Here is an 11,303-nt window from a genome sequence, read left to right on the forward strand (position 1 = left end):
ATAAAATAAATAATTGAAGTTGAACTTTAATTATTTATAGTAAATGGTGAGTTACCAGAAATTCGGTTATAAATAAATTAATTAGAAAGTAGACAAAAGAGTTTGTATAATTTGTTAATTTAGTTTATAATCGTGACGGTTAGTGATTAGATCAAGATATATAATATTGGATCAATTGGTTATTGTGATAATTAATTGATATATGTGAATGTATGAAGGATGATCAAAAGCCCAAGCCCAATTTGCTAGCTGTATGCTTGGATATTTTGTGTTGAATGATTAATTATCAAATTTCAAGTGGGCTTGGTTTATGGCCCGTTCCCATCCCATTAGATGTATCCCTATTTGTTATGGATATTTAATTGTAAATATTAGTATAGTGGAAGATCAAGATTGTATGATGGTGACCTTGATGATTATAAAGATCGAAGACATGTAAATATTGGAAGCTTATGTAATAGTTGCATTTGCATCCCATGCATTTCCCTAGGATTGGACCTAGGCCCGTGTTTAGCTCACACGGGCCATTAGTATTGGGGCGATTGATCATTCTTGTTTTGTTTACTATTTATAATATATGCGTGATATATAATAAATAATGAGTATGTGCGTTATTATTATGATAATAACAAAGTTGCATGAATCCGGCAAACATACGATCAAACATGGCGAGTTTTTTAAATAAAATTAATGATGAGACCTTTCAAAATTAAAACAACTCATTTTGAATAAGATATAAAATTAATATCAAGCCCGAAAAGGGGAATTATAAAGGTCTTTATAATTTCCATGTCTTCCATCGACAATGGGTGTATGATGAACGCTACCCATGCCTGGGGCTCGGCTGATATTATTGGGGGCCCTGGACACCGGAAAGTTGTGACATCCATTGACATGGTGATGTGAACTACGTGGAACTCTCATGATTTCGGCTCATATTATTGAGAGAACTCGTGGCGACCGTTCATTAAGGTTCAACATCGATGGGTAAGGCTTGACACGTAAAGATGAACGACGTCATATCATTGGGTCCTAATAAAACGTGAGACAAAAATTTATGTTAAGGGTTGCTTGGTGATGCAATTGGAAACTATCTTTTAGAAATTATGACTGGCTGATATTATTTGGGATCATAATTTGCTAATTGGACCTTGCGTACCTACTGAGGAAAGGAGTTTCCCGTTTTCACTAGAGGGTAGTGAATGATGTCAAAAAAATGGGAGTAAACATTTATAAAGTAAAAGTCCATACTTTATATCTTACTAAATATTTTAAAATAGTCATTAACATTTATCTGTTTTACTTTTCTGCACAAATTTTGACAATGTCTTCGATTTGCAATCCGCTATCTGCAATACTCGAAAAACACATATTAACTGGACCTAATTACCTCACTTGGCTAAGAAACCTGAAAATCGTCTTGAATTCGGAAAGGATAGCATATACACTTACTGAGTCGCCCCCTGTTGAGGCTCCGACTAGCTGCACTCCTGAGGAATTGCAAACTTACAAGGATTGGTGTGACCATGACTTGAAAGCCAAGTGTTATATATAGGATTCTATGAATGATGAGCTGTAGAGGCGTTTTGAGGACGCAAAGAGTGCTGCTGACATTCATTTGCATCTCAAGGAGCTCTTTGGAGAGCAAACACGTCCTCTTAGGCATGCTGCCGTTAAGGAGCCGATCACTTTGCGCATGCGAGATGGGGCCTGGGTCCATGAGCATGGCCTAAAGATGATTGGGCTCGTGGACAAGCTCGTTGTCATGGAACTTACGTTGCCTTCGGAGTTGACCACCGACGTGTTGCTCTTGTCGCTGCCTAACTCATTTGATCCTTTTGTGGTCAATTTCAACATGAACAAGCTTGAGCCTACCCTTGAGGATTTGGTGAACATGCTTGTGACCTTTGAGTCCGCCATCAAGAAAGAGAAGTCGGTTATTTATGTGGGCTCTTAATCTGGTACGAAGACTGGTCCACCTGGCAAGGGAAAGAAGCGTTCTATCCAACGTCCTAAGAAGAACGTGCCCTTGAAGAGCCAAACTCCGAGTCCCGTTGTGGCAGCTACACCAGTTAAAGCTGACAAGACTGTTGACATCTGTCATCACTGCAAGAAGCCTTGACATTGGAGGCGTAACTGCAAGGAATATCTTTCCCAGAAGAGTTCTGGAAATGGTATGTTCTATATTAAAGTAAACATTTCAATTAACTCTACTTCTTGGATATTGGATACCGGTTGTGGTTCACATCTCTGTAATGATTTGCAAGTGATGGAAAGAAGTATGAGTCTTAGGGAAGGTGAGACCTTCTTAAAGATAGGCAATGGGGCAAGAGTTGATGTCAAGGCTATTGGAGAAATTTAATTTCTTTGAACAATGATTTTAAGTTAACTTTAAAAGATTTTTTGTTTGTACCAGATTTAATTAAAAACATTGTTTCCATTTCTATGCTTGATAAAGATGGATATTCTTGTTTATTTAGCAAAGGTGTTTGAAACATTTACAAGAATGAATGTTTAATAGGTACAGGTGAACTTGAAAACGATCTCTACAACTTAAAATCGAAAGATATTCCACTAAACAATGTCCAAGCAATAACAACAACAAACAAGCGAAAACAAGATACTCTAAATTCGGCACAAATATGTCATGCTGGATTAGGACATATTTCCCTAAGAAGGATGAACAAGCAAGTGGGAGTGAGCATGTTTGATATGTCCGATATTAATTCTCTCACGGCTTGTGAATCCTGTCTGAAAGGAAAGATGACCAAAATTCCCTTCATGGGCCATGTGGAGTGAGCCAAAGGGTTATTGGATTTGATCCATACTGATATGTGCGGTCCGCTTAGCATCACCACTAAGCATGGACATGGCTACTTCATCACCTTGACCGATGACTTTTCGAGGTATGGGTATATGTATTTGATGAAATACAAGTCTGAAGCCTTTGAAAGGTTCAGAGAATTCAGAAGTGAAGTAATGAAACACTTGGAACGAAGCCTTAAGTCATTTCGATCGGATTGAGGTGGTGAGTACTTAAGTGCCGAGTTCCAAGAGTATCTTAGGGAGAATGGGATTCTCTCGCAATAGATTCCGCCTGCTACACCACAATTGAATGGTTTTTCGGAGCGTCTTAATCGAACTTTGATGGACATGGTTCGATCTATGATGGGGTTCACGGAGTTTCCGCCATCCTTTTGGGAGATATGCGCTTGAGACAGCGGCGCTGTTGTTGAACAAAGTCCATTCGAAGGCAGTCGATAAGACACCATATGAGATATGGATGGGTAAGCCTCCAAAATATTCTTATCTTACAATATGGGGATGCCCTGCTTATGTGAAGCATATATTGGGAGAAAAATTGGATAGTCGATCTATTTTATGTTACTTTGTGGGATATCCAAGGAATTCAGTTGGATACTATTTCTATCATCCCCAAGAAACAAAGGTTTTTGTTTCTAGGAATTCAAACTTTTTGGAAGCGGAATTTCAATTAGATAGAAAAGCGGAGATGATAGAACTCGAAGAGGTTCAAGAGACACCCACAATTATAGAACACACACCTGAAGAGCTAAGAGAGGAGATACAAGCTCTTAGAAGATCCGAGAGAGTCTCGAGACTACCTATGAGGTATGTTCTGCTTCTTGAAGAGGGCCATGATGAGCCTATCCATGGATGTGATCCAAGGACCTTCAAGGAAGCGTTATCTGATGCCGATTCATCCAAGTGGCTTGAAGCAATGGAATCTGAGATGAATTCCATGCATTTGAACCAAGTATGGAACCTTGGATCCACCTTAGGGAACTATTCCCAGAGGGTGTAAATGGATTTACAAGAGGAAACTTTGGGCAAAAGGGAAGGTATTGAACTTTAAGGCGCGTTTGGTGGCAAAAGGATATACTCAAAGACAATGAGTTGACTTTGAGGAAACCTTTTCTCCAGTTGCAATGTTCTAGTCTATAAAGATATTGCTAGCCGTAGCTGCATATTTTGACTATGAGATATGACAGATGGATGTCAAGACAGCCTTTCTTAATGGGGATATTATGGAAGAGATTTACATGTCCGAACCTGAAGGGTTTACATATGTCGGAAGTGCGCATATGGTACGTATGCAAACTTCAGAGATCTATTTATGGTCTAAAGTAGGCATCTAGGAGTTGGAACCTTAGATTCGATAGTACAATCAAAGAGTTTGGTTTTACTAAGAATCCTGAGGAACCCTGTGTATAAGAAGGTCAGTGGGAGTGCTGTGACATTCCTGGTACTTTATGTTGATGACATTCTACTCATTGAGAATGATGTAGTAATGTTGCAATCAACTAAAATATGGTTAGCGAGTAAGTTCTCGATGCAGGACTTGGGTGAAGCATCTTTTGTATTGGGAATACAGATCTATAGAGATAGATCAAGAAGATTGCTTGGTCTCACCCAGTCCACATACATTGATACCATCGTGAAGCGGTTCTCAATGGATGAGTCCAAGAGAGGACATCTACCAACGTGTCATGGTGTGTCCCTATCCAAGTCTATGTCTCTCAAGACTGATGCAGAGATAGCGGCGATGACAAGCATTCCTTATGCATCTGCGATTTGTAGGCATCGTGTATCGGATGATATCTACACGTCCTGATGTGGCTTTCACACTAAGTGTAGTGATTAGATATCAATCGAACCCTGGTCTTCAACTTTGAAAAGCTGTGAAAGACATTCTCAAGTATTTGAGAAGGACCAATAAGTTGTTATTGGTCTATGGGGGCGGTGAAATGAATTTGGAAGGCTATACCGAATCTAGCTTCCAAAGCGATATCGATGACTCGGAGTCAACCTCTGGGTTCATATTCATGCTCAATGGTGCTAATGTCTCTTGGAAGAGTTCCAAGCAAGACAGTACAACGGATTTCACCACTGATGCAGAATACATTGTTGCATCAGCTGCAGCAAAGGAGGTTGTTTGGATAAAGAATTTCGTCCAAGAGTTGGGCGTCATTTCTAATGGAGTTGCTCCTGTATGGATTCGGGTCGAATTTTTAAGGTCTAGAGGTAAAATGGGAAAGTTCGGACTTCAGGGGCAAAATGGTCATTTCACCTGAAAATGTTAGGAGTCCTGGCAGTGTCTTGAATGCTGTAATGAAGGTTAAAAATGTTTATTTTGAAAGGTTATGGGATTTTGTGATTGAAAAATGATAAATGCTAAAAGAAGTGTTACATGTTTGGTCTAAAAGGAAATGAGATTTATACATATATTTTATAAATTGATGGAAATATTGAAAATGTTTTGAATGAAATGACTTAATTGTGACGGTAAGGAAATGAGGATTCGTGAGAGACAAAGTCCCAGTAGATCTCGTTTACGGGACAAAGCCCCGTGGGAACCCAAAACCGAATTTCCATATGCCAAGGCCCAGTAACGGAAAAGTGGTTTCTGGTGTCCTTGTCGACTATAGGGCAAGACACAGAACAGAAAAGTGGTTATTGTTGCCTCACCTCCTGGTACCATGGTTACAGCTGAGATTGATTAATCGACCGAAAAATTAAAAGATTGTCACAATTCATGAACGGATTTCACCTCAAAGGAAATGTGTGTGTGTGTGTGTGTGTGTATATGATGAAAAGAAAAATATATTGATGAGAATCCAAGTACGAATGAATAGCAAGCACGAATATAGAAATCGCACCCTCAATTCAATAACAAACAAGGATCTATTATGTTGTCCCGATCTTTTGAAACAAGTAAAGATTTGTGATATTCACCTCTAAGTGATTAACACTTAGCAACAAATATCAACGATGATAACAATCGAATTTCGTACGAACCTTCAAAGAACTTGTTTTGACAATCCGTGCGAAGAACAATCGACAAACGCCACAAAGATGAAAATCTTTGATAAGTTTGATTTGGTTTTCTTCTTGTGAAGAACAAAGCTAAAAGCTTTGAAAATTGAGAGAACCTCAAGTTTTTCTTATATCATTCAATTATTTTTCGTTCATAATGTTTACAATGATTAAATAGACAAAACAAAACAAGAAAGGTGTGTGAAAAGGCTTAAATAAGATAACTAGCAAATTTGACACGGAAGTGCGCCTCAGGACCGCGGGTGCGGTGCAGACTGGACCGCGGGTGCCGTATAGTCTCGGAAAAAAAAAAATTTTTTTAAAAAAAAAAAAATTTTTTTTTTTTTTTTTAGCATGACCGCGGGTGCGGTCCCTGTTTGAGCGCGGGTGCGCTGGACCTTCGGCAATTGCACTTGAATAACATTCCAAAGACCTCCAATATTATTCTCATGGTTCCCAACCTCCTCTAATTTAGACATCAAACTTGTAGGACTTCCTTGATAGCTCATCATTAGTCCTTGAAGTGCATCTTTAAACTTCTTGCTTCTTCCCCTCGTTATAGGTCCTTCGTTATATTCTTTGTTGAACTCCACCACTTGCTTGAATATGCTTGATTCATCATCTTTTATCACAATCAAGCTTGAAAGTCTGAAGCAACAACACATCTTAAATCTTCCCCCAAACGTTTGCACACAGTGCCTAGCCAGATTCATATCATATATGATAAAAGAAAATATTTAGGTTTATGCATGTTCATCATAAAACTATATTATTATAATTATTATTCACGGTTGCATGTGGATGTATACATATTACTTGTTATTATGGTTAAGGTTTGTTGAGTCAATAGACTAATTAGGTGTGAATGATACACGTGAGGATATTTATGTTGATACATGAGGGTTGAATGATTGAACTAGATAGACTAATGTTGCACCAACCTGAGGAAATTTGTAATTTTTTCCGCACAATTATGTTTTTACAGTAATTTAAATATTTTCATGACTTTTGGAAGTAAGAGTAGCTTTTGAGAGGATTTATGACGTTTATGATATTTTTTGAAAAATGCTAACTTTAATTTTGGTTTGACGTTTACGATTTTATGAATTTTACTGCAGTTACTGAGTTTTGAGTAAAAAATAGAAGTTGAGTTTATTTTAATTGTGCAAAAAGTATATATATAGGTTTGGCCGAGTTACTAAAAAAAATCTAGTACATTTGAAAGAAAAACGAGTTAGAGATGTTTCATTTAAGCTATATGCCTTTAAGAACCTTACATCTCTGCATGTTTTTAGACTGAAAACATTGCGTAACTGCATGTCTTTAAGAACATTCTCAATACGTAAAATAATATTACGTACCATAATTATGAAGATCAATGATATTTTTCAAAATTTAAAAACTTGAGGAACTCAAACAAAGATTTGAAGGATGAGAAATAAGGAGAAAGTTAAGTTTGGAGATGAGAACTTATTATAAATTTGTCCTAAAAAATACTCCTATCAAATTATAAAAACATTCAAGTTTTATTTAATAAAAACATATTTTAATAAATATGTAATTTATTTATAACCAAACTTATTATCTTTAAAAAAATTATTGTTAAAAATTAATTGTTTATTTTTAATCCATATTTTTAGCCTTTTAAATTGTCATTTCACTTTTAATAATTAAAAAAAATCATTAATTTAAAAATATCAAATCATGATTAGACAATTTTTGAGGCACTGGTTTATTTAAAATAAATAAATTAAATTTTTATGTTATAATCAATAAGCATAAATCACATAGTTTTGAGTTTAACATAATCACATACAAAATCAAGAAAAAGTCACTTTATTATGTAAAAACAAAAACTAAACATAAATTACACATCGACTATTTCGGACTCACCCATGAAGAATACAAGATTTCACCCAATAAACCAAAGAAAAATGAACATCATAGAAATCCTAGAGAGAAGATGGCAACAAAGTTGAAATTTGCAACTACCATTGGACATGAAACATCAAGTAGCGGGTCTAAGCCCCTCTCAAAGGCAAATCGTATCCAAGATAACCTGATCAACCCACATCACCAAGCCGAAACCAGGTCATTCGATCCGAATCCGAACAGGGTCTTAACTAGGTTTCCAAGCTGAGGTAGCAATCAATGGCCTAGTGTGCCACCCCAACATCAAGCACCCATTATTTTCGTCCACTCTATACCCATCCCCACCAGCAAACAGAGCCAACAACATGCTAGCCTGTTTGTACGCATTCGAACCCAGATGGACCGGGCTATAGCCCATCGTACCGAGCCTATTCCTCCACTGATCCAATGTCTCGTGCCTCTCGACCCGGTCCATACCCTCACAAGCCACAACATCGCATATCTGTCTCCCTAAGTACACCTCACTCATAACTTTATCTTGCTCACTCACCACTCCATCGGTGCTGCAACTCTCCAGAGAATCGAACAGGGTCGAGTAATAATGCAATGACTCGTTGAACCGATCCAAGAAAACCGGCCCGTTGTGATTCGCCTCTTGCTCCACTATAGTTAAGATTTCAGGCTTCATTTCCTTGACTACTTTCAATACCTTCTCAATCGCCCCTGGCCTTGCTAGCAACTGATGCAACTCGAAGATCGAATTCACGGCCACCGTTTCGCCTTCGCGGATATCGAACATGGCCGAATCCAGATCTGCCAAAGAGCTAGCCACAAAACCTTTGTACTCAAACTCCACATTAATCGTGTCCGCTAACTGAGCTAATTTCCATCCCACTTCCTGCAAATTATCAGTGTTATCATACGAAGGTGGGCCGATCCCAGTTAGCCGAAACGCTGGCGGGCCACCCGGCCTCCACGCCAAGGCTTGTAACAAGGCTGGCCATTGCATTCCCTGTTTCATACTAAAATCTATCACGTGAACTCTGTTCTTACCAGCGAATGCTTCAAGAATAGCCTGGTTTGCTGTAAAATGAGCGAATTTAAGATACGGGCAAGTCTCGTAGAAGTGCATTTGTAGCAAATCTGTGAAGGCAGAGTCCTGCGGATTTGTTGGATAAAGTTTATATATTCTTCTCGCTAATGCTTCGGCAAAATAAGTGGCGACTTTTCTCATGGCGCCGGCTTGGGAAACTGCTAAAAACCCGATGTTTTGAACCAAAGCCTCCGCGAATTTCAGGTTCTCCTTCTGAACAGCTTCCGCACAGGCCATTAAAGTGTGGACGAGTCGTATGCCGTTCTCCTGCGAGTCGACCAGGACCACCTGACGAGTCGACTCACTGGTCAAACCCCAAGAAACGGCGGCTGGGTTTCCCGAACACGATGCCGTTTTCATCTTCTTCTGCGGCGGGGACTCTGGGGGAGGTGGCGGTTCGACTCGGGGGTACACGGCTTTTCCGGGTATGGCGATGAGATCCGACCCGAAGTCGGAGTCAACCACCATCTGTGCTGAGTGCAGAAATGGATCCTGGACCACAGTGGAGGAGGAAGATTCGAACTCTGGCAACGGGTTCAGACCGGAAATCATGGATTCCAGCCACGAGGACATATCCGAGGGATTGTAGTGAACGGTCTCGGAGGCGAGCTGAGAGAGCTGGCCGTCTTCTTGCGGAATGGTCCCCATCACCTCCTCCAACTGCTCGATCTTTTGCACCACTGATGCCATGTCCGAGGGTTTCACGCTGTAGCCTAAAACAGCAAACAGCTCATCGACCCCGGTATCGCTCTGTTGCTCATCGGTCTCGGAACACCACATCTTAGCCTTTCTGGAGGAATTGCAGCTGCTGGAGTGATTATTTTCTTGATTTAACTGGTCCCTCTTCATCTCCTGTCAAAACAAGCTCTGAATTTCAAAATCTCCGCCTGTGATTAGATAATAATCTACTGGGTTACGATTTTAGGAAGGAAAAACAAGAGGAATCTGGACGGTGGGGATTGGGGGAAGGGATGCTTGGGTTTTCACATATGGCCTTCTGTTTCTGAGTTTTTGTTTGCTCAGAGAGGCGCTTTTTCTCTCTCACGTCTAGTGCGTCTGCGGGGTGTGTGTGTGTGTGAAGGGAAGGGGAGAGAGAAGACTGATGCTATTGGGGACTCCAATAATGGATGTGGAGAGAGAAATGGAATGGGATTTTTGAAAAAAGGTCTTTTTTTTTATATAAATTTATCCTGTAAAAAATGTCACTAAAAAATTACATTGTTAAAATGAAATATTATGAATGTCAAAAGAGAAAATTGGTTTTAAATCCCTAAATTCAAACTCAATTTTACCCTAATTCACTATCCCTCAAAAATTTTACCTAAACTTCCTAAACACCCAAAATATGACCAAAAACACCATCATATTCAAGTGATTGATTTGTTGGGCCGAAAATGATATCAGAACTTAGGTAAAATTATTTCAAACATAAAAAATTATTATTATCAAATAATTAAGTGTTTGAGGAGAAGAATTTTCTCAAATTACATGAATCTGAACCCAAGTTCGAGATTATTTATTTACAGGAATTATTCCAGAACTCTGAAATATTTGTAACAAGAAGATCTAACTAAGGTTAGATATCAAGAAGGAACTTATCAGAGTCCTAAGGTAAACTTATGATTCAAAATAACATGTTCTTACAGATAGTACCGGATTCCTATAAACTCTCGGGAGATCTTAGAGAAATTCAAAAGACGGTACAAAATTATGGAAATTTATGTACTACAAAATGTGGAAAAAATCCTTGAAAACCAGGAAGAAATTCTTGGAATTTTAAAGAATATTCGAACAAGAATTCAAAACCTAAAACAACAACCAAGTTCTAGTAAGTGAACTTTAAATAACATGCATCATTCATAAAATAAACTGATAAAAGATTTAATGTTCAAAGTAACAGCGGAAGTAAATATTGTTTTCAAACCACAACTAAAAAAATAATTCATCAAAGTAAAAATTGAGTTTGAGCATAAATAGTAAATGATGCAAAGTGAGGTCCTCGGGTTCCTACTACTGCTGATCCTAGCTCACTGGTCACTGCCCTCGGTCCCGACCTCATCAGTACCTACAACAATCAAGTATAGTGAGTCTAAAGACTCAACATGCATATATAATGAATAACAAGTAAATATATCATAAAATTTCGTGTAACATAAAAATATCGTATCGTAAAGCGTAAGGTGAAAATCGTGTCATTGATAATTATAAATACGTGCATATCTGAAAATCAGACGTAAAAGCTTTGCTCGATAAAGCTCTATCATAACATATCATATCGTAATTTGCGGTAGAGATAATGTTTCTACGCAAGTGGCCCATAACATAACATGCACGTCTGATCAGACTAAACCACAGTATACTGGGCGTTAGAGATCATCACAGCTCTTAGACTGAATATCCATACCCATACATAATCGTAAACCGGTCGTAAGTCACCGGGTGAAGCAATCCCATAAGCGTTAGGTGGCCACAAGTCATATAGCATATATCTCAAAAATAAACA

At 38.5% G+C, this 11,303-nt stretch overlaps 1 protein-coding gene across 1 annotated transcript; it reads right to left on the reverse strand.

Annotated features, from left to right (window-relative positions):
* Positions 1–7,652: 7,652 nt before the first annotated feature.
* On the reverse strand, positions 7,653–9,952 carry LOC140837260 (DELLA protein GAI1-like). The gene has a single exon (XM_073203354.1). It carries the CDS (start codon positions 9,647–9,649, stop codon positions 7,955–7,957), a length of 1,695 nt encoding a protein of 564 aa, XP_073059455.1. The 5' UTR covers positions 9,650–9,952; the 3' UTR covers positions 7,653–7,954.
* Between the last annotated feature and the right edge of the window lie 1,351 nt (positions 9,953–11,303).

Source organism: Primulina eburnea, chromosome 7 (genome assembly GCF_022965805.1).
Source record: "Primulina eburnea isolate SZY01 chromosome 7, ASM2296580v1, whole genome shotgun sequence".
In the NCBI taxonomy this organism is placed as follows: domain Eukaryota; kingdom Viridiplantae; phylum Streptophyta; class Magnoliopsida; order Lamiales; family Gesneriaceae; genus Primulina; species Primulina eburnea.